The sequence below is a fragment of the Eutrigla gurnardus genome, assembly GCF_963514095.1.
Source record: "Eutrigla gurnardus genome assembly, chromosome: 18".
Taxonomy (NCBI): Eukaryota; Metazoa; Chordata; class Actinopteri; order Perciformes; family Triglidae; genus Eutrigla; species Eutrigla gurnardus.
Genome location: NC_139929.1, coordinates 6,025,487 through 6,052,649, shown reverse-complemented (window position 1 = coordinate 6,052,649; position 27,163 = coordinate 6,025,487). Strand labels below are relative to the sequence as shown.

The window sequence follows — 27,163 nt, the reverse complement described above, 5'->3', positions numbered from 1 at the left end:
GGGGGGGGGTCTCCCTGGCTGCCACTAAGCAGTAAATAAATATGAGCCTATTGTATTCTTGTGGCCTCACTGTCCTTGCTCTTCCATGCTGAGTAAACGCTCACATACAATGGGAGGCCGGACTGCCTTGTCATTCCTGATCCCCCCAGATTGCTCCTCCAGGTCCTCTGCCTGGGAAAGTCGCGGCAGAGGAAGGAGGAAGCAATGAACACAGAGTGTGTTACTGTGCTGCATCCCAAATGAGGCTGATCTGATGTGATCACAAATCCTGAAAGAAATCGTGTTGATAGTAATCTGCCATTACAGCGACATCATTTCAACATGTTTTAATAGAAGTCAACAGGTTTCATGAATATTCTTGGACTGAGTTTTTTTCCCCCCACGACTTTAAAGCACCTCTTATTCTGTCTTTGTGGTTTCTATACGACGTTGGTTTAAATAATCTGATCTAATCTAATCTGATTCTTCACCCATTATTGAAAAACAAACAAGTTTTAGTTAGGCGATTAATATTAAGAATAAAACTGATCCCTCAACACACCATAAGCGTGAAGTTCGCGTCCAAAATCTGATGAATTCATTCAAAACTCCTTCATCTCAGACTCACTATAGACGGACCTTGATCCGGCTTCGCTGCCACCATAGAACTGGATGTAGTTTCCCACACTGGGAGCCAACACCACTCTGCTGGAGGCCCTGCTGTATTGCTGGTCCTGCTGCAGTCCGGTCTGGGAGTGTTCTCGCAATTTTAACTCTTTTTATCGTGTTTTCAGTTCATTAAAGTTAATTATAAGATGGGAAGCCAAACTCGAGGCTTCCAAGCCGTAGCCCATAAGCCAATGGGTGACGTCTACTCCTACTTCTTGTATACTAGTTTCAGCTGGTAAAACCAAAGGTCACTGCTAGATATGAAACAGCACTTTTGTCCACTTCTGTCTGGAGGACCTGTTGTTGCCCATTCCTTTTGCTGTTATGAGGGTGAACTGGACGCGTGCCGTGCGAGAAAAGAAGGCTTCACAGGTGCATCGACTGACGTGTCAAAAAGGTTTAATTCTGTGGTCACAGTTCTGTTGTTTGAGTCAAGTGAAAATGGGGTAGTGGTGAAGTAAGGGGGAAATGCACTTTGACGGAACATTAAAGTACAAGCACACTAATTGATTGTTTGTGTTCAGCGGTCTGTCATGTGTCGTGTTTTAACTTCGATAAACGAAAGAAACTGAAAGTTGTGGAGGTTCCTCTCCACCTCGGGCTGCCTGGTGGAGCTTCCTCTCCTGTTCCTCCACAGGAAGAGCGCTGACAGGACTGTGTGGAACTCACGGAGTTCCTTTGCATGGAAGCAGAGGCCTTGAGCGAGGAGGGGTGCGCGCCATCGCTCCCCCCCCGGGACGGCATTATTCAGGCCTGCCGCTGCGCCGCGAGCCCAGGCCGCGAGGCTGCCAACAGCAGGCACAGGCGGGCGCTGCCGTCCTGTAATCACTGATGACATACGTGAAGTAGTTTTCCAGATCGGTTTTCCTGTCCTTCCAGCTGCGAGTGGGGCAAACAGCACAGGAAGAATAACACAAGTCGCGGCCAGGCTCAGAGAATGTGGCCTTAACAAACACAGCACACTCGTATGAAAAAAAAAAAAAAAAAAAAGTTAAAAGGCACGCTGCTCTCCTCCTGAGAGCCTCGGAGCGAGGGAAGTGAGGCTACGTCCTGAGAGAAGGTCCAACCTTCCTCAACACCCACACAGACTCAACAATAACCTGCCAATCACACCAAACACTGTTTATTCTGCTACCTGCCGGGCCCAGAACCTCAAGTCACTTTTCTGACATGTTATACTTTGTATGTATTTTGACTCACATTGATCTTTATCTCTGACGCTTCTTGGTGTTGAATCAGCTTTTTCCTGCCGAGCCTAATATCTGCAAGGAAATCTCAAAGTAAAGAACCTGCAGACTTTGCACAAATGTTTAAGGTTTTTTTTGTGGTGATTTGTGGGTTTTATTGCCAATAAGCTTTTTAAAATAGGCCTACAAGTAATTTAGTTAAGCTGGATTTATGTAGCTTTATGTCTTTGCAGAATTCTGTGTGAGTTTATGAACACAATCAATTCTTGATTTTATATTTGTAAAGTCTTCTTTTCAATCTCATGAGCCCTCAGATAAATCTTGTGACCTTGTGGAGGTCGTCTGACACTGCTGTCACTTCTCTGCTGTAACTTCTATTCTAACCAAAGTGATTTCACAGCTTAGCACACAATGCGTTGCCTTCAGGTGCTACCAGCTCGCTGCTGTATGCACACAGTCCCGCCGCCTGCTGAGCGGCCTGGTGAGCTGTCGGGGATTTTACCTGCTAAGTCAATCAGCGGAGGCGTTAAAGACGCCGCGTCAACACAAACTAACAGGTGCCCACTGACAAGGCAGAGGGGACGGATCCCCTGGAACTCCACCGCGGTGCCACCGGTGTCGTCACTGTATGGAAATGCATTGCAGCTATAAATATTAACATGCTCAGATTACATGTTAATTTGAAATAGTTGCAGACATCATTATGTTCTTGCAGGAATATTCTTATTTCACCTCTTTGACACATGCAAACACTATGATATCATTAGAAACAGTTAATGCAATGATCATTGTTATAAATTACAGTCCTATTTCGAGTAAAACAGAGGATAAAGCAGGGTTTTTCGTCAGGGAGTGGCTACCTTGTGTTTTCATATTAGAACCTGAACTCTTTCAAAGTGTGTTTTCAGTTCAAAGTTAATTGTAATGATTTGGACGCCTAAAAATAAATATTATTTAGTGTTCGGTTGTATTTAGCTCCACCCTCTCGTGTCAATTCTGGTCGCAACATCCAAGAAGGCGATGGCCAAAACGCCACACTTGAGGCTGCAAAGGCTGCTTCTGTCTACTTCTGTCTGGAGGACCTACTTTTTCTCATTTATTTAGGATTTTGAGTAGTGAATCTGCAGCTGTTAGGGTAAACAGGCAACAACTGGAAATGAGCGAGAAGGGAAATATAAAAGTTGACGGCTTTGGTCACAGATCTGTTGTTTGAGTCCAGAGAAAAAAGGGGAGCAGCGGTCAAATAAGGAGGAAATGCACTTTGATTGAACATTAAAGTACAATTCCATCTTGAAATAGCCTTGATAGGTGCGTCTGACCTATGCATCTGGAATGATCATTTAAGCAGCATCCGAAAGCGATTACACTCACTGTCATATTACGCAGACACACACACACACACACACACACACACACACACACACACACACACGGCAGACATACTCACGGACTGAGTCACCAGAGGACACTGAGGAAGAAGATGTGACGTTATTTCCACACAGAATCATCTGGCAGTTATGACTTTGAACAACACGCCACATTTCTTTCCGATGACTTTGATGCTCAAATTCCTCCATTTTTAATTTGTCAAAAATTGTGTAAAAATGGAAATGGACAGTATGTATACAGATACACGTTGTAATATATTTAAACATAAATATATATATGTAAAAAAAAGTTCCCCAGACACAAACACACCCTTCTAGCCAGTGAGAGGATTGTGTTTGTGTTAATGATCCCCTGAGTGTTTGTTGACAGGCGTTAGCGTCTTTGCTGAGAGACTCTGATAGAGTATTGTATCGGCCCAGCAGGTCACAGAGACACACCCAGCGGCTCTATTCTCTCCAGCGTGTCCATGTTACAGTAATCATCTGCCTGTCTGCCGACTCTCCGTCTCTCCGGCTGATTTCATAATACCCACAAACAACTAGTTCTTCCTGCACGCCGGAAGGAGACCGCGTCTTCTTATTTAAGACTTTCATCACTGAAAATGTACTACCTTTATTGAAGGGTTAGTTTAGTTTTCTTACAGTACATAGTGCCACAGTACTGCACTTTTCACCTACATGCACCTTATTTTATGCTTCTTTATGGTTTGACTTCACTACATTTTGGACGTTTTATTCTAAATTTTACGGTAGAAACATTCATTGCTTCTTCCAACAATTCCTTGTAGTTTTATTTGGGTGAAAGCAGAAATGCTAGAGAAAGATATCTCAAAACGAGGCCTAAAACGATCCCCGTAGATGGATACTACATATGGAAAGAGGATATTGTGTTTAAATCTGTTCTGACCCTTCAAAGGTATCCGCTAGCCTGTACATACATCCTATCTGCAGTCACACGCGATGCAAACCTGTGAGACGTTCCAAGTGAAAGGCTGCTGGAACTCCAATGCGTCGGCCTGACAAGGTTATAGTAATCTGATAGGCCCAATTAGTGCGAGGTTGGAGCCGACTGACGTAATGAAGTGATCAGATCGACACGTTTGATTCCATGACGGGCATTTCTTGCAGGTTTGTTGTATGGAGTTGCATTTTCAAGTTGTAAACAATGAAACCTTCTTGTCTCTTCATTGCTCCTTAAGGGTAAGAAAACTGTCGAGTATCTCATTTCCTGTTTGGGTTTCCTCAGACGTCCCTGCAGGGTAATATCGGATGAGCATTATCTGCAGACCTCAGCCCTGAAGTTACCCAGAGGAAACTATTGATGACCTTCACGCAGGAGGCAAGACAAGAAAAACCTAATTTTGGCTCAAAGAATCTAAAAAATCTGAAGAGTTGGCATATTTACATATTTAAGTTAGAATTACGCCATTGTTTGACGTGTTGAGATTCCTCACATTCTTCACTGATGATAAACTCAAACAGGAGCACATTTCTGATATAGGTGTCCATTCATGGAATAAATAACTGCATGAGATATAACTGTGTTGTATTTGTGAAAAGTTGATATTTTTGTTGCATTTGATGACCGGAAAAAAATGAAGCTTAATAACACTGAAATAAAAGATTGTTAAAAGAAGTTTTAACATCAACTTCTTCAATCACAACAACTCAACTTTCCCCCTTAAAGAAGGAAATATTCATATTTCAGATTCACCTCTTCCACATTCGGCTGTTTTTATATGATTTAATAAACCAGAATCCTACTAAAACACAGCCGTGTAAATATTTGACAAAGATAACCGATCTGTCCAGCTGCCATTTCCATCGCTGTTTATTGTTGATGATATTTTCACCTGAAACACTGATATCATCCCGTTGTTTTTCCTTCAGGAAGTTCCTGCAACTGGTCATTAATTGTTGCTGAGGGGCCGACGTTGGAGAAAAACAACAAGTTGAACTAACGGCTTCGAGTTCAAGTTACTCAAAGGAGGGAAAACAACTGGCAGCACATAAACCTGTATTTTTTTTTTTTTTTTTTTTACATTAACATGTTAATATCTTGCATCACAGCTTCTGCATTCCACATGGCAGCCTGTTTTGCACTATTGTCATGGGAGTTGAACTTACGTCAGATTTCTTCCGCTCATTCAGGTGGCGTTGGACTGCAGCAGGTCTTCTTTCCTAATCAGCTCTTCTGCTCTCTCTCCTCCGAGGAAGGTCGTCCTTCCTTCAGCCGTTTCCTCCCAACATCTCCTCTTCTGACTCATTTCCAAACGCCGCCGCCGCCACCGCCGCCGGCTCTCCTCTCTCTACTTGGTGGAGCATGTTTTAGATATCTGGTGAGAAATTAGTTTACTTGCCAGAGCTGCTTCTGGCACTCGGTCGAGTAAGGCCCCAGAAAATCCCCATGATGCACTGCTTTTTTAAGGTGGCTTCCTACCAAGAGGTTGACAGCAGGAAAATAACTCTTTGCAAGGTTCAGTTTTGCTTCTGTTGCAGAGGCTTTAATGAGAATGATGATGTAAGAGCTGATGTAATGGTAACTATTTAAAAAAATGTCTATTAATGGTAAATGTTATACTCAATAAAGCTTAATAAGCTATACACAAACATTATAGCAATTTATAGTTTTTTTTTACCTTTTTTATAATAATAATAAATAATAATATAATATAGTCTTGGCGACTGCTGTTTTTGACGGACATCCGACTGAGTTCGACCTCGAGGCTCTGACACAGAAAACCCACGGCTGGGATGTAAACATTTTCCTAAATGAGTAAACATTTTGGCAGCCAGAGTTTAAATGAGTTTTGGAGATATGTGGATTTTTTTGGTGCATATTTTTAGAGCCTTTGTGAAATGTTTTAAAATGAAACAGGAAGTTGGGAAGTTTATGCCCCTGCAGGCGCCCACCCTGCTCCCCTCGCTCAGCCAAGAAAGACATGAGGATGGAGATAAAACAGCGTGTCAACAGTTTGGCTTCTGCCAAAAAGGGGGTTGGTGGTTGTATAGCTCCAGCATTGTTGGATGTCACAGGTATTTAAAATCTTAATGAGGCACCACCCATGTTACACATTGAGATTAGTGACGTTGTCATGAGCAGAATGGAAATGGAATCAATGTCTTCTGTGGCTCTTTTTGTTTTTTATTCTTTATTCAGATAAATAAAATGTTAAAACATACCATAATCACACCATATCATACCATATCATAATCATACCATACCATACCATACCATATCATAATCATACCATAGGGAATCATGTACCAAAAGTAAATGAATGCCAATATAAATAATGGTGTTCTCAGGGGTTATTTCAGATTTTAATCTTATACAGGAAAGATGACATTAACATGGAGGGTGACTAAAAGTTTTACAATAGGTTGCTTTCAAGTTGCATTATGGGAAGTGCAGTCTGTTTTTGCAGCCATGACTCAAATTATTCTTTAATTTTGACCAGTGTTATAAAAATCTGTATGAAAGTGATTTTTTTTTTAAATCACAAGAGTGGCTTTTTAATATAAAGAGAGAGAAAAACAAGGTCTTAAACATTGTAAGTTGAATTTATTATTTATTGATAGATTATTCCATTGGAAGACAGTACAGTAGTCATTTAAATTGTCAAAAACAACAACAACAACACAATATACACCATCAGCAGTCATTATCAAACGACACGCTGACATAATTTAAATAAATACAGCATGTTTATAGTTCATGAGACTGAGCGGCCCTCTCTGTGGCTGCTCTGCTGCTGGTAGCTGCTCGGGTCCACTGACTCGGGCCTGTGAGGGTTCGGACCCAGGTACTGTTCGAACTCGCTGCGGTCCAGATCGTACAGCATGTCCAGCTGAACCTGTTCCAGGTAGAACTCCAGGGAGGGTCCAGCAGGGCCCAGCAGGCCCCCGTATACCTTGTTGGACTCCCCTTGATCCACATGGGGACCTGCAGCGCCGGGGAAACCGTACTGCATGTGTGCGTGCTGACTGCCAAAATACCCCTGGTGGTCTGCAGGGTACGCAGGAGGAGCTGGGTACACCATGGGCTTATTTGAGAAGACGTCTGCTGCTGCTGCGGTGTCTGCAAAAGCTGGAGTGTTTGAGTAGCTGCTGCGCAAAGAGGTGAAGTTAGCGGGGGAGTTTGTGAAAGCAGTGGCGCTCGGGTAGGACTGCTGCTGGTTCTGGAGCAGGTAGGTGAGGTTGAAAGGCACGGGGAAGCCGGAGCTGCAGAGCGAGGAGGGAGAGAGCTCTACGGCCGGGGGCTTGGAGCTCTTCTTCAGCTGCCTCCTCCTGCGAGGCCGGTACTTGTAGTTGGGATAGTCGATGGTGTGCTGGACTCTCAGGCGCTCTGCTTCCTGCATGTATGGACGCTTCTCCACCAGAGACATGGCCTTCCACGTTTTCCCTGCAGGAACAAAGTGGGGTTAATGATCAGTTTAGAAAGAAAACAGACTTAAACTTGAACTTTAATCAATGTTGATGCTGCTCAGTTCTTATAAAACCAAGATTATGTTGGTTTTCTCCATATGAGACATGTTCAAGGACAAATAACTTAATATTTCTATTACTTAACAAGCAACCACTGGGCATATTAATAACATTTTCAAGCTGATAATCAATTTCTTACCGAGTATTTTGCTCAGATCTGTGTTCTCCAGGTCCGGGTTAAGCTGCGCCAGCCGCCTGCGCTCCTCTTTGGTCCAGATGATGAAGGCGTTCAGGGGCCTCCTGACCCTCTGCTCCGTTGACGCGGACTTGGCCTCGGGGCTGGCGCAGCTGGAGTCCGAGTGCACGGACAGCGGGCTGGAAGGCGCCGAACTCGGGGAGCGCAGCCCGGCCATCGGCTCCGCGTCGACGGAGGCCGAGTCCTCGGCGTTGTTTGCGCGAAGCTGGAAAGCCGCGGGGTCGTGGCTGAAATGCATGTTTACAGATGGGGATGCTGGTCTGGCTCTGCTGCGGCCCGCTGTCATCCCCTCGGTGATGCGCTGTGACGGATATATGCGGGCGCTCCGCCAATGGGAGGCCAGGAGGAGTGGATTTAAGGTGTGAATTCCAGGTGTTTCCTCGGCTCGGTGATAGGCCATCTGACGCCCCAATCAACGACCCCACGAAACTTCAGATGGGTCAGAGAGCGTGTAATAAACCTCGATTTGGGGTTTTATGTAATAAAAGGTCAACGTGTGATGCCCAGGTAGATCTAAAAGGATAAATAAACCAATCAGATGTATCCATTAAGGATAAACCAATGTCACAGAAAAACTCCCCCCTCATTACGAGACACATATATGACAAATAAACAGAAACATTATGAAAGTAAAAGTACTGAGAAGTTAAAAAACCTCCATTTTTATACGTTGGGTTTGTTTTATCCTCCTTTGATCACCAATGATCCGGCTGATGTGTCTCAGTGCTCCTGCATGTGCGTAAATATGGAAAATGTTATAAAATATATACATTCTCCTTGATTCATTTATTAAAACCACATCGGGGGAAATCAGATGAGACGTTTGCCAATCCGAGAGAAATGGAATGTAATCAATAGCCCTGAAAGGCAGCAGGGTATTGATAGGTGAACATCAAAGTGTCCAGGAGGCAGGCCTGGTTACTAATTACATTGTGGCTCTCAGCTCTTATCGGCCATCCACTGTCTCTATCAAAGTGCATTTTACAGGACTGAAACACACATGATCAAGGCGCGTTTATTACGCGATTACCACGCACAAATATTTGCTCGACACAACAACAAAAAAACTGATAGGTGCGCACAAAGGGGCGTGATGAGCTCACATTTAGGACTCCAAAAAGAAAAAAAAAGCTGCATTAACTCTTGTGCGTGTCAATTAAAGTTAAAAGATGGTGAAAATACACTAAAATAGACTGAGGGACGATCAGCTTAAATCAAAGAGGAGAAAGTGTATTGAAATCTCCACCAGAGATTCAGACTCACAGAAACTACAGGATGCCTGCATTTTTCCCTCTTTCAGCCTTAAATTAAATACCTGCAGTATTTTCCCACAACATATACGTGCAATTTAAAATAAGACATTTCAAAAAATAAAAAAACGATGAATAAGAAGAAATAAAAGTAGAATAGGCTCATTCTTGAGTCCCACACTTGTTTGTAGTGATTTAGGAATGTTTTATCCACAAATATAAAAAGAATGCAGTTCATGATAAACACATTGAGCACTAAACACTGTTTTTTTTAATTGTAATGACATAAGACATGAGCATACGCATAATTATAGTAGGTTAAAGTAACATATTTACTGAAAAAACACCGAAAATAATATTATAGGACTATTAAAATAAAAAATAAATAATGATAATGTTGTGTATTCCCCATTAATGAAATCTCCAGAAACTCTTAAGGCGTGTGATCCCGCTTAAATATAATAGGATGCCATTACAGGTGCTCGCTCCCTCTGTGTGATGGCTTCGATGAATATCTTTGACACTGGCGAACAACATCATACACAGACAATAGACGTCGTTATGGTGAAATCTGCAATACACGGAGCCTAATACCTGCACCTGCACCGCTTTGTCCCGGCAGACGAGTCACTTATGCGGCCTCTTTAAATTTTAAATACTGTGTATTATGGTTTAGAGCTGAGTTTAATACACATGTTGCTGCTAGAAACCTGCAGGAGTCTTTAAGAAACATGCACTTTATTATTATTATTAGGCTATTATTATTATTATTATTATTATGGGAGCACTCTCACTAGGAGCGGTTTGGACTTCAGGCCTAATGGAGCTTGATATCTTAATCAAGAGGTCTGATCAATACTGTGACATTGTCACATTCAGTAACAGAGCTGATAGAGGTAACTGTGTTGCTCATCTCCCTTTGACAACTGGACTCAAGCCATTCTGTAACAGTCGAAACTGATAACGTGGTTTTGAGGGGTGGGTGACAGAATCAATATAAACCTGCGCAGATTGAGGTTGTTTACGGTAAATGCAACAGAATTATTATAAGAACCATAGTTGTATGTAGTTTGTTGGTATGTGGTGGAGGTGGAGAGGGAGGGGGGTCGTTTTTTTCACAGCTTGTCGGAATTAAGAGGTTGAATCCACATCCGCGGCGTTGAACGGGACGCACGCGCCAACGCGCTGTGAAAGGCACTAATGGATTTAATCAATTAGCTTGAACGACGCAGCGTGAATACAATAACGTTGGTTTCGGCCGAGCTCCTCCGCGAATCGAGTCGGGGCTCAATATTAGACACCGGTTTGGTTGATAAACATGAATTTAAAAGTTTTTATTTATTAGGAAGTTTATATCATGTTATTTTATTGTGAATATGGGTGGATTTAGGGTGATTGGAACAGTACAACTACACAGGGTTTGTTTTCTCGCCTCATGAGGGAGAATAAAAAAAGTTTCCTCGTCGAGCCCGGCGATCAAAACTGCGTGCCCTCATTGGTGTGACGTCACGTGGGTGGGCGGTGGCCCCCGGCATCAAACAGGAAGTTGACCCTGCCATGCATGAGGTGAGGAACATTAAACGTTAGCTCGTTTTCAAAAGGTCATAAAAGTATCACAGCTAATATAATGCGTAAACCTTTGATGGAAACATGAATGTGATGAACTGCTGCAGCAAAAACCAAAGAAAGTGTTCATTTAATGTGTCTATTTTTGGAATTAGATGCTGCTAAACTGCTTTGCTACTGAAAACAAAACAACAAATGTTATATTGTGTTTGCTCTAATGGTTGCCATCCTAACACTAACCAACTTTAATACACTAACAAAGTCATTAACTACTAAATTTAGCTGTGACCTTTAACCCTTCACCCACTAATTCTGACCCTAAAGAAATGTGGAGGGAGAGAATGAAGGGACGCAGTTTTATTCTGTATGAATTGTGGACAGATTTAAAACCTTTGGTAATAAAGTTTGGTTGCCTAGTAACAGGACGTGTGATTTGTCCTTTATGCTGGTCCTGTTGATGAATCCTAATCTATAAGGTGACAGTAGGGTATCATTGCATTGTCTCGCTGCCAAACAAGCAGAAATGGGCACAATGCTTTCTGAATGGGGATTGTTCTCCGCGGCTTTCTGATCACAATGTGCCATTGTATTGGACAGAACTCATATATGGGACACTCCTCTCCTCCTTCACTTGGATCGGCGATGGCCAAGGCTGGCACAGGTAGAGCTGAAGACCTGCAAGGAGTATACGTGACCACGAAGCAGGACTTACAAAGGGAAGGCCCCTTGTGGATTCTTGGCAACGCTGGACAATGCTTGGCTGGATTTGGAGCACTTATTCTTCGCGGCCCCGATACGATTTGTAAATGAAAAGGATGTTTTGCCGTGCACGTTTTCTCAGCGTGGACCGGAGCTTTTTGTTGTGTTGCTGTCCTGTTGTGGATCTTTTGAGGATTTTTGCTGACCTGAAGACGAAATAGAATAAAACTACACCAGGGGGGGCTTGACCTCTGACAATGAAGCACTGTATTCCAATCTGTCCCCGGCGACTTCAGTGCCATCCCACCGACTTTCCTTACAGTGGCTCATTCATATAGAGCAGCATTGTTTCATAGCTGGAAGGTGTGAAGGGGATAAAACCACCATGATCTTCCCAGCGAGGGACTATATTGCATTGTGTTGCATTGTATGGGCACAGCAGGCCAGCATCAAGATGCACTCTGTCACGACTCAGACACCATTCTATGCAGTTGTGTGTGTGTGTGACCCCCCCGCCCCCACCTCCACCTCCACCTCTACCTCCCCCCTCCTCCATCACGTGTTTGAGCAGATTCAACAGTAGACCCAGAGGGCCGGCGTCCTGAGTGCTAGCCTCCACACTCCCCGTGTAAACATCGCCCTGCCCGGCCTTACGTCAGGCCAGCTGAGAGGATTACATGCCCCCCTGGTGTAGACGGGCTTAATGTGGCCTCATTAGCGGAACACAATGATGCTCCCACCTCGAACAAAGAGAAGAGGCCGGGCTCAGCCAGACTTCAAACGCAGACTCAAACCTACGAGCCCAGGCAGAGGACATGGACACCTGAGTTTTATCCAACTCACGTCATTTAAAGATTCAAATGATGAGTTAATCAACCACTGATCAACATTTACTGTTTTAGATGGTTAATTCATTATATTTGTGCAAGTCTGACTGAGCTCTTATCTTTAAAGTGAACATGACTACAATAAACGATAATTAAATGAGGAAGTAAACTTCATTTCTAAGTACTTTGAATGACCTAACTAATTAATTCAAAGATTAAAGAGAGAATTCATTGCTTTTTTGGACTTTGGCCATTTTATTTTAGAGTAAACAATTAATAAATTAATCTTAAAAGCAATCAACAGACTCGATAATGAAAATAATCATTAGTCGCAGCCCCCCCGACATTTAAAAATCCAATTTGAATAATCATCAACGACGTGCACTTACTCCCTGATACACACATCAGAAGTTTAATTAATTCGAGAAAACATCCGTCAAATCTTCAGTCTGGATCTTGGATTGTCGTCACGCTGCTTTCTAATTGTATTGCATTCGTCTATCATGCAGACTGGCTAATGAGGCAGAGCTCCACTCATGCTGGAAAAACAGCACTATTCTTTGTAAATTAGGAATTGTATTCCACTGATAAGTCTTATCTCAGGAATTGAATGAGTCTTCCCGTCCTTTTATTGTCCAAGACAGCTGAGCTTTAGCGGCTTCTTGCCACAGCGGGGCCATTTTTACATCCATGATTCTGGACTCAAAGCGGGGTAAACCTGAACCTGATCCAACACCTTGCAGGCCCGACACGTCTCCCCTCAGCAGACAGGAGGAAAGATGCGTGCACTTATCTGTAATTAGCCCTAATTATTAACTGGAACTAGACTGAGACCTGTGAGACACCGTGATATCTGTGTCTGTCCTAAACGGCTCATTCAAGGCGGCAGATAACCAAAACAACGTGGCCGCCTCAGCTCCAGCAGCAATGCCCGGATGTTTAATTAGATAGTGTGAACTGGTTAGACTCAGACATTAGATTATTTGGAGCAGAAACCAGAGGGCCACTAAAAACAGACTAACAAATTTAGCCAAAGTGAATGGCTGCCTTTCTTGAAACCACTTGATTTGATTCCTTTGACTCTCTGCAGCCACACAGTCGGAGCTGATGTTTGTGCTCACTCTCTTTCTCTCCCTTGCTCGTCTGAGACCTGATACAAATTCAAAAGGATCTGCTGCTTTGAAGATAAGCGCTGTAGTTCTGCCATAAACAATGATTGTGCTGTTTCTTTCCTGTGGCGTGATTTATTTAAAGTATTATGCTGTAAGGATTTGGGCTGGTTTTTCCTGGCAGGGCCGGCTGTGTACGTATCCACTACTTGTGTAGTTTATTGGATACTTGAGATTCAGGAAAACACTCAGGGAACCAGAAGAAAAGTCATCAAAGTGTGACCTTTGTCTCTTATGGTAACAAATCACAGTGTTCGAATGTTAGAAACCCACCAATAAGCTTCTTTTTTTATTAAATGCAAAAACTCAAATTAATTGGATTTAACTCACAGTTTGCGTTACATTTACTTGTCACTTTTATTTTTATTATAATAATAATTGAAAGCTGCCTACCAGTAAATAACACAGCAGAGGGGACTTTGTATAGAAACACAATGCTTGTGGTCTCGCACACACACACACAAACATATGCTTCCTTTGATAAAGTGTTTTTATACCAGCAGAAATTCTATGGCAGCGTCCCCTAAGACAATATCTGCGTAAAATACCAAGTTATTTATAGCGAGTGTGCCATTTTGACTTCAAAAAATAAACACGAGCGTAATGAAGTTCAAACACCAAGGGTGCCATTATACGGCCAAAAGTTTATACGTTTATAAAAAGTGTTGACTCTAACCTCTCAAAACCTTAATGAGATTCTGCATTCACAAATGTTTTAATCGTTTTAAATATAATAAATAAAATCTGTAAACTCAGTGAAAGTGTGAACTTGAGGAAATAGGGTGATAAATAGGGCGTTGAAATCAGTTATTTCCTCTGATATCAAAGCATAAACATTTTTTTTTTTTCATTTTGAATGCATAACGGGGGCAACGCCGTATGCATGCGTTTGCCTGTGATTGTATTCCAAGAGGATGGAGAGGGATCTTTTGAACGTCCACACCAGGATACAGCTGCATATGACTAATTTCAAACTCCCCTTCTAGGGCCGAGGCAACCCATTTCACAAGTAACACACATCACCAGGCATCTGTTTCCTGTTTTCATTCTTTGAGTTATCTTATTTTCCTTATTTCCCCCTCACCTGTTACAGTTCACGTTCCTTCCATCACGCTGCACGGGAGCTTTTAGCACAAGAGCGTCACAAGTCAGCTACTCGATCGCAAAGAAATGCTCATGAATGTTGTAAAAGTAATGTCACAGTTACACTGTAGAAAATGTATGACATGAAATGTTTTCCTTCTCACGACTACAACATATTTCAAAACATAGTCTTTAAGATAAGGTTCAATAATGCTTCATTCTTAAGCAGATTTGTATTTGTTTTTTTTTTTTTAATATAAAACGGAAACAAGTTTTATACACATTCAACATCCAAAAATCATTATTTCTGTGATTTCTGGCATGAGATACAGTACATACGCATTTATTCTATATCTCCACACACTTATGAGCTGTAATATTTCACAAGTTTCTCATCGGTTGGTTTCAGAATCTTCTTCTCCGGCATGCTAACGACCCAGCCTGGAGCGAGGCCAAAGAAGATCTGTCGAACATCCTTCCTCGCGGCGAGCATGTGATACAGTTCATCCTTTGAAATGTCTGGCAAAATATATCCATATTTCTGGGCCAGGGCGAGCCGGGCCTGCTGGATCTTCTCCGGGTCTGCCAAGTAACCCCGGTTTTCAGCATCCGCGTAATATGGGACCATATCCTCCCCCGGTAACATTCGCTTTGGAATGGGCTGCCCACGCAGGAAGAAAGGGACGGGCTTGGTGAGGATCCCTGCAGAACAGAGAATACATTTTTATTATCGAAAACACATAAGCCGAATGTTATGTAGAAGACTGAACAGTCATTAATTACCGAGACTTATAGGGTCATAGAAACTGGTCGTGATGACCCCTCCGTTCCTCTCAATAGCAGCGACGGCTCCTTCAGTAGCTCTCTGAACCTCGATGTTGATTTTTGCAGCAAAGATGTCGGCACCCTGAAGCAAGAGAAAAGCACATGAAAGGGGGAACTTCTGGCAGAGCAGGGTGGAAAGAAAACAGGGGTCAAAAACAACAACTTGACCTGTGACAGCAGGACAACTTTGTTATGTGGTGCCACCTACTGGCACAAGAGGATCCAAGAGCCTCAGGGTGACCTGTTGGTCTGCATCCTGAATTACTGACGTCAGTATTCGGCTATTAAAACTACCATTTACACCTTACATTGCAATGTTTGTATTTACAAAATTGTAATCCATTGGCTCAGTGAGCAATGGAAACAGTTCTTTTTTCCCTTTCAAATTGATAATTTGTTGTCAGCATTAGGTATTTTCCTTGTAATATTGTAGAAGTGATTTTAAAAACTCTGCTGTTAATATAGAGACAATACTGTATTTTTGCAAACATATTGTTGTATTTTTCTCTAACACTTTATTTACTGCAGCTTTAATTGGTACAGTAGTACGTTTGTCGTAGTTATTTCCTTGAGCTGATCAAATGTGTAAATCCATTTCTCAAGCTTCATCTCATGGAACATGAAGAAATTAATTTCCCCTCCATCCACCTTCTACACCCACTTATCAAGGCCAGGACAAATAAGCATTCCTGCTGAGTTTTGTAGTTAAATATTAAGCCTACAGGACATATTTTGGTCTCATTTAAATACAAGAAATATGAATTTCCTTTGACAAAAATCTAAAAATGTTTCTAACTCGCATGATTGATGCTAAGGGGGAAAAAGTGTATGATCAACAACATGCTTTAGGCATTCAGCAATACCTCATCAACAAGCTGGACCCCATAGTCCCTCTTCAGAGGCTGGATCGTCACGCCTCTGGCATTGACTAGCTGGGTCAGGTCTATCGGCTGGGATGGGTCGACTCGTCCCAGATCAATCAGGTACTGCAGTCGTTTCAACGACAGAGGCTGGTATTGAGGACGGCGACTGAGGGAGGAGCACACACACACATTGTTGTTGAATGGTTCAAATCATTTGTGATCACCAGAATCTGACGCATCAAAAAGGAGAAAATGGGATAGAAAAATAGCCTTAATTTTACAAGCATCCACAACTAGATTAATTTCTCAATATGGATGTAAATTTCAATCGAAATTTGCTTTTAAAATGAAGGCTATTTTAAGTGTAAACAGGAGGAAATGTTAAAAGGTTTGCACTTTAAGGACAACTTGTAGTGTATGATCACTCTACATGCAACTTATGACAACCTAGACTACATCTTAGTTGCCAAACACTCACTGATTGGCCCCAAAGGTGCAGAAGAGAGTGGTTATTTGTTTACCTGTGCCCTTCATTGTAGCCATACTTCGGGATTACGAGATAAAACGGAGTCTGACCCCCTTCAAATCCCAGCCGGGGCCGGTTGCCCCGCTGTCGCTCTCCTTTATGCCCTCGGCCACTTCTGTTGCCACCATGCTGTCCTCTACCCTGCCGGGTCTCCTGCAATAACAGAACATTGAGCAAAAGCTAGCATAGCTAGCATAATGGCTAACTTGTGTTAGCTACAGTGAGTTTACAACTTCAATAGCGATGACACGTTAAAATGTACCGGCTTTCTGGCTCCCGGTTCCGGCCGCAGGTTTGCTAACGTTATCCGGGGCAGAGTCTTCAAAACGTCCAACGCTTTGCCGCCAGGTTTTTTAGGGAAAGACATGATTCTGTTGCTCACATGTCAAGCTTGCCAGACAGCCAAACCAAGGACATACAGGTCACGTGACTGAGGTGAACGGAAGTACTCTTCGTTTAGCTCGGTTTTCAAAATAAAAAGCACGACCGTCAAAATGTGGTTTAAAGTGTTGAAATGTGAAACCTTTTTGGTGAATGTCTTTAAATATTAGCATCATAAGGGGAGTGACGCAAATATAATTGCTTTAAAAAAAAGTGTAATCGGTAAACAGAGCAAATAATAGAAATTTGTTGTGCCCCAAAACCCGTGGCATATGTCACAACACACTATATTACATGTTTAATAAATATATCTAATATTTTTATTCATTTTTATGTAATGATATGTTACATAATCTCATTGTCTATATTTCTGGGGTGTCGAAGCGTGCTTTAGTCCGTTATTAAAGTACCTTTCATTGACATTTCAGAGAACCAATCGGTGCTTTGGATCTGCAAAGAACCTCTGGTGACAGCCAATCACGTAAGGGCAAGGCGGGACTTCAACGCCTGCCCGTTCAGCCTGCGAGTAGTGTGTGTGTGTGATCCGCTGGTGGCTTGTTTTCAGCCAAAATTCAACTTCTATAAAATAAATTCACGACTGCCGGTGGAAATACGGGGCGGCGGTACCTTTGACCTCGATCTTCAGTCGACAAGTGTTCGGTATTCGACAGCCACGGCCGGACAAAGAGCGCGACACAGACTGACAGTTGGGGGATATCGTTATTAGCTTACGGTAGCTAACTTGTCCCTTCATATCGGCGGCCTCAGTGCTGCATGTGCGGCAATAACATGTCAGTGCCTTTACCTGCCATTGTGCCTGCTGCCCGGAAAGCCACCGCAGCGGTAAGTTGACCTTTAGCTAGTCGAAATAAAACCAAAAAGCAACTGTCGTTCCAATAACTAACACCACCTAGCTGTTTTTACCTACAAAACTGCTGCCATATATTAGCTCATTGTTGTTGTTTTTTTACAGGTGATATTTCTCCACGGCCTTGGTGATACGGGGTAAGTAAAGGCGGCTTAATTCGTTTTTCTCCCTCCTTTGTTGCAAAATTTGGCTGCTTTTCAGACACATATAATTTAATGTAAACTTGTTTAATTTTGTCCAGGCATGGCTGGGCAGAAGGTTTCGCAGGCATCAGGTTGCCACATGTGAAGTACATCTGCCCACATGCGTGAGTATTCACATCATAATATATCATAATATGATATATATACATATTTTTTTCCACTTAATTGACATGTTTTGTGCCACATTGTGATGTTGTTATTCTCCATTGATTGCAGGCCCACCATGCCTGTTTCTCTGAACATGAGGATGTCGATGCCTTCTTGGTAAGTGTCCTAGTGTTTGATCCCATTTGAAGAGACTGCGGTCGTGCCATGCACTATGAGCCTTGCCTTTTTCTCTCGTGTGCAGGTTTGATATCTACGGGTTGAGCCCAGATGCAAATGAAGACCAGGCTGGTATTAAAAGGGCGTCAGAGAACAGTAAGTCTTTACATTTAATTTTAACTCGTGTTGGGGTGTGATGCTATATTGTGCCACTTTAGTCCGATTTGATTGCAAGTGTCATTATTTTTCCTTATTTCTCTGCAGTTAAAGCCTTGATAGACCAAGAAGTGAAGAACGGCATTCCTTCACACAGAATCCTCCTGGGGGGATTTTCACAGGCAAGTGTGGCTTGTATGCAGATGTGTTACATAACTGTTTTTACTACAGTTCACCACCAATTTCGTTAATTTCGTTAATTTCTTACGGAGTCTTAAACTATAAAATTTGAAAATCAGGATGCTTGGAAGAAATCAGATTTCAAGAACTTTGTATTTTGGCGTAAATAATCTCAAAACGAAGGAAAGAGGGGACACTTCTCACTCATTAGTTTTATTTTTTACAACTCTCAAGTTATTTAAAGTAAAGCACACGAATCAAACACAATTTAATAAGTAGAAGTACAAGATTTGGTCTGATTGGTTTGTAAGATTCAAGCAAAACATTTGTGGGTAATTTTGGTTGAGTGTGATGAGAAGGAACATATCACTCCCATAGTTAAATATGAAGCTGCAGCCTGTAGCTGGTAAGCTTAGCTTGGAAACGGGAGGAAGCTAGCCCGGCTTTGCCCGAAGGTAACAATATCCAGCCACCAAAGCCCGCCCGCTTAACGCGCCACCTCGGTTGTACAAACAAAAAGTGCAAACATGACAGTTCAACGCTTTATGGCGGATTATGCACAGGACTGTTTTCTTGGCTTGGAGCGGTTGCCAAACAACCAGCAGAGACTCCGGGAAGTTACTGCACTCGTCCCGAGAAAAAGATCTGGAATAAAACCCCTTAATCCTTCCAGCGAAAGTTCACGAGGTCGCTACCAATATTAGAACCTGAGAGATTTGTGATTCAACAAATCAGCTGTCACTATCACTTTGTGCAGGTCCGGCTCTACAGTAACTCACACGCACACAGTGATTTACAGCACTGCACTAGAAGGCATCTGTATCTGAACACGTAATGAAGTCTGTAAATGCACAAATGTCTTATGCTTTTGGTTTTGTCTGTTTTCCCAGGGCGGAGCGTTGTCTCTCTACACGGCTTTGACAACTCAGCAGAAGCTGGCTGGAGTGGTTGCTCTGAGCTGCTGGCTTCCTCTCCGCGACTCCTTCCCTCAGGTTATTTGATTTAAATTCTTCAGCAGTTAGGTAAATACTAAAACAGGATCTTAAAGGAACCTGAAAGTTAAAATTCATCTTCTTTTAATGAAATTTGAGGATCCACAAGTCTAGTAGTTGCTTGGCCTCCCATAGCCAAGTCATAATCTACAACCAGATAATAAGAATAATCTTAATCTCTTCTATTCTTAGGCGTCTGCGAACAGTGCTAACAAGGACATGCATGTCCTACAATGCCACGGGGATGCCGACCCCCTGGTTCCCTTCGTCTTTGGCAGCCAGACAGCGGAGAAGATGAAGAGCCTCATCAATCCCGCCAACGTCACCTTCAAGTCGTATCGGGGTCTACCTCACAGCGCCTGTCCGGAGGTCAGTGGAGGGAAGGTCACGTTTGACTCTGGAGCTCTACTGGCGTTCTGTGTTACATATTGTTTTATTCTGTATCTGTGCAGGAAATGGTGGATGTCAAACGATTCATAGAGAAGCAGCTTCCCCCCATCGGCAATGAATGAGTTTGGGAGGAGCCGCACACCCGCACAGCACCATCGGGGTCCTTTGGTCTTGACTCCACCGGGACTCTGTGGACTCCAGGAACCACTGACTTACTTGACAATAAAAAGAACCACGCTGCTACTCATAAAGCCAGGCGGGACTGGGGCTTCATGTTCACCCGGGAGAGAGATAACGATAAACATTACTGTATCCTGACCTGGACCCAGGCACAACCCTCAGAGTTAGAGTAACATTAGGTGCTTGATTGTAAAGCTATTTGCCATTGAAAGAAGCCATTTCTTGCAGGAAACGTATGTATTGGATTAACTAGGGCTATTCTTTATGGTTTAATACCTACTATCTCACAATAAATGGCCTATTGGTAAATGCCCTTCTTATTTATGCAGCCTATGTGCAGTAGTGCTAAAACCAGCTATTAGTTGATAAAGTAATTTAATTAAGGCAAATATTATCTAGCAGATATAAGAGAAATGTGTTGCTTCCAGCTTCTCAAATTTAACTTATTTTTTCCTCTTTAAAGGACCAGTATGTAAGATTTAGGGGGTTTAATTTGCAGAAATAGGATATAATATATAAAGTGTGTTTTCATGGTGTTTTATCTCCTGAAACTAAGAATCATTTGAATCACCGTAGTCATCCTACAAACATGAGAGAAGTTTCAGTTGGTTGCAATCTGCAACCACTCCACTAGATGCCACTAAATCATACATACTGGACCTTTTTAAATTATTGTAAATATAATATTTTGGGGTTTGAGATTTTTTTTGTTGGACAAAACTTAAAGATGTCTGCTTTCGTGAGATTTGGTTGACATTGTTCAGTGTTTATAACATCTTTATAGACTTAATGAATAAGAAAACTAATGTTAATTCAAATGAAAATAATTAGTTTTGCAGCCCGAATTGGGATTATTCATAATTTTCAAACGAAGAACATATGCAATGAAGTGTAATTTTAAAACAAGTTAATATGCAAACTAGCTACATGGCATTTAACGCTTAGAGCCATATGTTGACGACATACAACAGCAAAAACAACATACGATTGTGCTTTATTTAATTTGTGAGAATTCAAATAGCCGTTTCGCACAAATTTCTTTTTTTTAAATACACAAATATATCAGTGGTCACGGTCATGTATTCAGTTCCCCCGCGTTCTGTTTAAATTAAATATAACACGACTAATATCACAGTATTGAAACACACAGAGGAGATCTATTTCCCGGTATCAGCTCGTTGACATGTAAAAACTTTTATCTTTGAGAAGAGCTGAAAGCACCAACGTATGAAGTCATTGTCGCACCGTCCGTGTTAGACCAAAGGTGCTAGTGTAGAAGATCTTATTCCAAGGCACTTTCCTTTCTTCTTAAGTTACTGTTAAATAAAAACCTATTAGTTTCTACAAGAACTGGATATGCATTAAGGCTCACAATATACCTAAATACAAATGCAGTGCTCACAGATGCATGCTTTCCCTCGTTAAACAAGGTAGAAAAGTGCAATGTCAAGCGCTAGGGATTATACAAAAATATAGATATGTTTTCAGACAACTAGTAACTGGTGCTGGACCTAGCATTTGTTCTCGTTTGCTCCAAGGATTTTGGTAAGCTGATGATGGATGAATAAACAGCAGTTAACAGCTGGATAAAGACCGGTTGTAAGTCGTGTTCATTTTGCTGTTTTGTCTTTGTCTAAATAGCAGGACTCCCGACAGGAACACACAACTCCTGCAGGCGGGACGCATGCGCCAGTTTTTTGAAGAAAAAAAAAACCCTAAGTGTGCGGCAGTAGAGAGTCTTATGGCTCGGCGGGAGGCTCGTCCAGGCTCGTGAGCAGATCCGTGTAGGAGGATGAGTTGATGAAGCGGGGGTAGGAGTCTCTCTGCATCAGCGTGTAGATCTGCTGCTGGGCGTCGTCGAACGTGTGCGAGGTCGGCTCCAGCATGTTGCGGTTTATCACCTCTCGGACACGCGAGTCCAAACTGACCTGGGGAGGATGAGCAAGGTAAAGGACGTCAACACACCATACAGAGCTGAATATGATCAGTTGGATACTTTAAAATGCCCCCATTGTTTAATGCATCAGTCACTTTTAGCAGGCATGGGCATCTCAGGCTCTTTTGCCAACGAGGCATCGGTTAAATTAATTTTTAAAGATGCTGAATATGAAATTCAAACAATTTGTTATATGAAGATGTAGAGGAGGAATCATCCTGAACAGATGATGAAGTCCCTCTCCATCTCTCTGTTGTAATATTAGGTCCACTGTGCTTTGTTTACATAACAGGCCAACCCACACATCTGAGCACGATAACAAAAAAATATATTTTTTTTTGTTTTTTTAAAGCAAAAATGGCTCCTGCTCTTAAGGATTGGTATATTTAATGGTTAAAGCCATAGTTGGCAAATAAGGGTATTTCCCAAAATGCCCAACTATTCCCGTTAAATAAAAAAAAAGAAACATTTTCAGCTGATTAACAAGTGATTCCAGTATGTTTTGTGTTCTAAGGGAAGCTATTTTTTTTCTTATTTCTGATACAGACGGTTTAATCAAAAAAATAACAGCCTTAAATGATTATTTTCATGATCAATTGATTGTTTAGTCTGTAAAACGTTGAATAAAAACAGTAAATAGCTGTTGATAATTCCCTAAAGCCTGAGATCACGTCTTAAAATGAGTTTAATTTGTCCAACCAATAGTCCAAAACCCAAATATGTTAATATATTTAATTTAATTAGTTGATGATAAATCGTTGGTCGACTAACTAAATTATTATAACTAAAAATATAATGTCACCACTATGATAATCATATCACATCGCACAGTGACGCACCTCTTTAGGGGAAAGGATTGAGATGAAGTCCTCGTATATCTGACGGACTTTCTCCTCCACCACGGTCTTGTTGGTCTCCTTTTTGAGCTCCTCGCAGGCGAGCCAGAACATCATGTTCTCCTCGCTGAACTCCGTCCGCAGGAACTGCCTGAAGCAGCCGCGACCCGCTGCACTCTTCATCACCTTCTCAAAGGAAATGGACCAGGAGCGAGCGTCATCCAGAGTAGGCTTCGGGCTTAAAGATAAAAAAAAATGGTGCACGCATCGGTTCACTGGTACTTCACTCTCTCTGGGTAATGACACATGGAAGGGTCGCGGTTTTTTACCTTTCTTCACAATTAGTGGTTCCCTCTGTTCTGCGCTCAAAAGTGGACCTCTGTATCGTCTCGTCCTCACCCCGAACAGTCAGACTAGAAGAAAAAAACACACACAATGAGGCTGTAAATACTTGTCATCCAGTTTTGATGCTGCAGAGCAAAAGTGTTCTCCTGGGTGAAAGTCCTGTGTTTTTTAGACCTATCCATCAGCACTGAGTGGCATTTCTCACTATTAAACCACATAACATATTATATGTGATTATTTTCTGGCTGGGTGTTTCCTCACAGTGAAGTTGCCAGAAAGAAGACTCCAGGAAAATTAGCATAAAGACTCAGTAAGACTCTCTGTGGGCCTTTTTTTTTACCACATTGTATGCTGGTTTGTTCCACATTTGAAATGAAAGATCCAGTAGATTTCAGGATGATCTACCGGGAACGGATGCGTAAATAGTAAAGTGTATCGCCTGTCTGCATCGTCCCCGCGGGGATCACCTGTGCGTAATTAAAACACCCGATGCAGCAGCTGGCCGTGGACTAATGGCTTCAGGTGAGAGTCCACAGTGAGTCAGCCCATTTGGGAATGTGGCCGCCGTAGCCTGCGCGACAGTCGGATAGAATTGATACAGATGTAGGCACTAAATGTATTACTCATCCCCAGTGGAGTGAATTAACACGGCCGCGCTCTGCACACAACAGGTTGGCTGTCCTCGGAGGAAGCACAAGTTAACGGCTGACGATTCCAAAACAGATTAAAAGCCCCCGAGGCCTCCATCCAATGAGATCCAGTGTGGGTCACAGGACCGCTGTGTTCCTGTTTTTTTTCTAACATGATGGTGATGGTGGGCTGTGGTGTCGTTGACTGGGTGGGAGGTCGGAGGCAAAGAAAGGGAGTCATATCTATCTCTGAGTCAAAGAGGGACATCCTCGTTTTATAACTGTTTGCTGCATTATATTTTGAAAGGTCCATCGACCTTTCAAAATAAAACCAGACAGCACCCCACTTCCAAACATCTCCTCCATAAGATTATTTGTTACAAAAGTACAACAGGCCAGAAACATGCACTTTAAAAGCAACAGTGTAGCGTGTATGAACCGTGAAGATGCCCAGCAGATGGATTAATTCAGGTAAAAACAACAGGATGGTCCTTTAAATACAATGTGAATGTAGAAGACAAGAGTATGCCAGGCTTAAAATCAATTAATTTTTATATTATGATGTATATTATGACACCGTAGCACAGCTGACATTATTATGCATAATATGTTATATAGACTCCCATCAGAAATCAAGGATAGGAAGAGAGATTTGTAAGTGTATGTAAAAGAAATGATCAGATATCTTCTTCTCTCGTTGTCAATGTTTAGACAAAATGTGTGGTTGAATGTTCAATCCAGTTTTATACTCGGCTAATGATTATTTTGATTATAAATTCATCAGAAGATTATTTTCCATGATGATTTCAAATGTCTTGTTTTGACCAAAACTCAAAGATATTTAATTTCAGTGATATAAAATTGGAAAAAGTTGCAAATATTCACAGATTTCTTTTAGCCTGTGATCAAATAACAATTAACCAACTATAAAGTTAAAAAATTGTAATGAATCATTGATAAATCAACTGATTGTTTCATCTCATCTCCAGACTTAAATGCCTTTTGCGAAGAAGGAGAGCTATTTGGTGTATGGATGAGTGAATGACAGCAAATATGTCCTGTTTCCTCCCAGCAATTGCTTGCGTGGAGGAAAAAGGCGACGCCTGCAACCACACATCTCCCCCCCTCCAGCCCCGCCGTGGTGGGGAGCAGCAGCGGGGTGTCATTACCAGGAGCAGCTACAGCAGCAGCACCAGCAGAAGCAGCAGGCGTTTGAGGCGTTGGTGGGGGTGTTTCCCATTCTGTGGCGCGCTTGGAGGACACTGGCAGCTGCTTCCTGGTGAACCTGCATCTGTCTCTTACGCATCTCCACCAGCTCCGAGCCCATGTACTGCGAGGAGGAGGAGGAGGAGGAGGAGGAGGAGGAGGAGAAGACCACCACAGTGAGAGCTGGTTTGTACTGTAAGATTATTACCGCATTAAGCTGATGCATCACGCACACAAACATCACAAGACACCAAGACATCACAAGAGATTATGAGCCGGGGACAGGAGGCCGCGGATCGGTCTTTAAACCTGATGAACGTTGATGACTGCATTCGTTTAATTAAACAACGGCGCAGAGGGGGAACGTGTCTTGCGGAATGCACGAAAGCACCCCGTGATCATGACGCGTCGGGGGTCAACTCATGTTGCAAGGCAACCTCGTTACATGTCCACAATGGAGAAACGTGGTGCGTTTAGGTGCAGATATCGCAATGCAAACTGTGTCCTACCGGTCTGTTGGATCGCGTTGGATGCAAAAAAAAAACAACAAATACAAAAAAAAAAACACAACAACAACAATCGATGAGCAAACAGCCGCCCTCCTCCGGTCTCCCCTCTCCCTCGGTCCGCGAGGGATGAGCAGTAATGATAGCGACAAGGCGTTACTCCTGGACCGCAGCGATCGCATCCATCAGTCGCATCCCCGCGCGCGCGCGCGCGCACATGCGCGTGCACGCGCGATGGTCGATTCGAAGCAATCAGCCCGAAAGGAAGCAGTGTGCAACCATTTATAGAAACACGATGGCATTATCTAATCAGAGGCTGGTCGTTTAGTTGTTTTTATCTTTCAAGGCAAAAATAAAAAGAAGAAGCAATCCTGCAGATATTTACATTTGATTGATGAGAAATATAATTTTTAGCGCGGATCACAGTATGCGCGAGTGAAAAATGCATGTTACCACATCCACGTAAAGATGACTCAGCGTTATGCACCAACACGAGGGGTTCTGATTTCAGAAGTCAAACAGAAATGTCTACTCACTGTGTCACCATGGATGCCAGAATACAGGTGATTTGGGGGCTCGATCACATCCGTCTGCCTCGACTTGACACAAACCGGTTGGTGTCCTCTGCGCGCATGCGTTTTCCTGCAAGTGTGAAAAGATTTTTCCTTTTTTTCTCTCTCTTCTTCTTCTTCTTCTTCTTCTTCTTCTGCGCCCTGTGCATTGACGGCCAGAACACGCGTGTGCGCGCTCTGTTGCAGCGATGGCTTCCTCGGGACAGACTGAGGCTGATTACTCATCTGTAATAAACTTCCTGATCATTTCTCGTGAAAGACATGCATTATATTCCCTCTCCTACGAAAACCCCATGATGCACCATCTGTTAAAATGCATGGAAACGTAAGAAAGTAAAATCATCGCAAGGTAAATGATTGACTCCTGGCTGTCCAGCTGTCAGTTTGGAGATGATTTCATGTTAAACTGGCGGATGTGTGTAGATTGAAAGAAGTCATCGACACAGAGGCGCTGAATAATTCAATTAAACATCTGGAAAACCCCAAATTTGCACATCTGCAACTTCTCTTGTGGTGCAACCAGAAAGTGCAGTGCCGCTTAAGTCCACCAGAGGTCAGCAGCGGTCCATTTAAACGCACCGGAGCTTTGCTGGTGTGGAGAGTGAGCGTATATAATATAATTGTATGAGTATTTCCATATTATGCTATTTTGCATTTCTACATTTCAGAGTGAAATTGATTGACTTTGATATTAATATTTGGATTTTTAATATTTATTTTGATTTCAACTTACACTTAACTTGTATATAGATATTTTATTACTTATTTTCTTGTCTTAATTATATAATCCTAGCTTTTCCTTCT

The 27,163-nt window shown here is 42.4% G+C and overlaps 4 protein-coding genes across 6 annotated transcripts; 1 reads left to right on the top strand and 3 right to left on the bottom strand.

The window, feature by feature from the left end:
- Positions 1-6,939: 6,939 nt before the first annotated feature.
- Positions 6,940-8,145, bottom strand: sox32 (SRY-box transcription factor 32; the record flags this gene model as incomplete). Its single annotated transcript, XM_084034036.1, has 2 exons — positions 6,940-7,628; positions 7,851-8,145. 2 exons carry the CDS (start codon positions 8,143-8,145, stop codon positions 6,940-6,942), a joined length of 984 nt encoding a protein of 327 aa, XP_083890162.1.
- A 6,592-nt stretch (positions 8,146-14,737) lies between these two features.
- Positions 14,738-17,145, bottom strand: mrpl15 (mitochondrial ribosomal protein L15). Its single transcript, XM_084034030.1, has 5 exons — positions 16,978-17,145; positions 16,711-16,868; positions 16,190-16,355; positions 15,285-15,408; positions 14,738-15,203 (listed from the first exon to the last, which is right to left on the bottom strand). Exons 1-5 carry the CDS (start codon positions 17,080-17,082, stop codon positions 14,866-14,868), a joined length of 891 nt encoding a protein of 296 aa, XP_083890156.1. The 5' UTR covers positions 17,083-17,145; the 3' UTR covers positions 14,738-14,865.
- Positions 17,146-17,583: 438 nt separating this feature from the next.
- Positions 17,584-21,121, top strand: lypla1 (lysophospholipase 1). Its single transcript, XM_084033944.1, has 9 exons — positions 17,584-17,939; positions 18,070-18,101; positions 18,206-18,271; positions 18,384-18,431; positions 18,517-18,587; positions 18,696-18,769; positions 19,658-19,759; positions 19,952-20,128; positions 20,212-21,121. The coding sequence occupies exons 1-9, from the start codon at positions 17,871-17,873 to the stop codon at positions 20,269-20,271; spliced, it is 699 nt and encodes a 232-aa protein (XP_083890070.1). The 5' UTR covers positions 17,584-17,870; the 3' UTR covers positions 20,272-21,121.
- A 192-nt stretch (positions 21,122-21,313) lies between these two features.
- On the bottom strand, positions 21,314-26,432 carry LOC311029059 (regulator of G-protein signaling 20-like). Of its 3 annotated transcripts, none has more exons than XM_084033942.1 (5): positions 26,324-26,432; positions 25,245-25,405; positions 23,431-23,514; positions 23,105-23,339; positions 21,314-22,257 (listed from the first exon to the last, which is right to left on the bottom strand). In XM_084033942.1, the coding sequence occupies exons 2-5, from the start codon at positions 25,400-25,402 to the stop codon at positions 22,069-22,071; spliced, it is 666 nt and encodes a 221-aa protein (XP_083890068.1). In that variant the 5' UTR covers positions 25,403-25,405; positions 26,324-26,432; the 3' UTR covers positions 21,314-22,068. The 3 variants fall into 3 exon arrangements, with proteins under 3 accessions (XP_083890068.1, XP_083890069.1, XP_083890067.1); XM_084033943.1 differs by lacking the exon at positions 26,324-26,432 and adding an exon at positions 25,791-25,974; XM_084033941.1 differs by lacking the exon at positions 26,324-26,432 and having other exon boundaries at positions 22,024-22,257; positions 25,245-25,974.
- Positions 26,433-27,163: the final 731 nt, after the last annotated feature.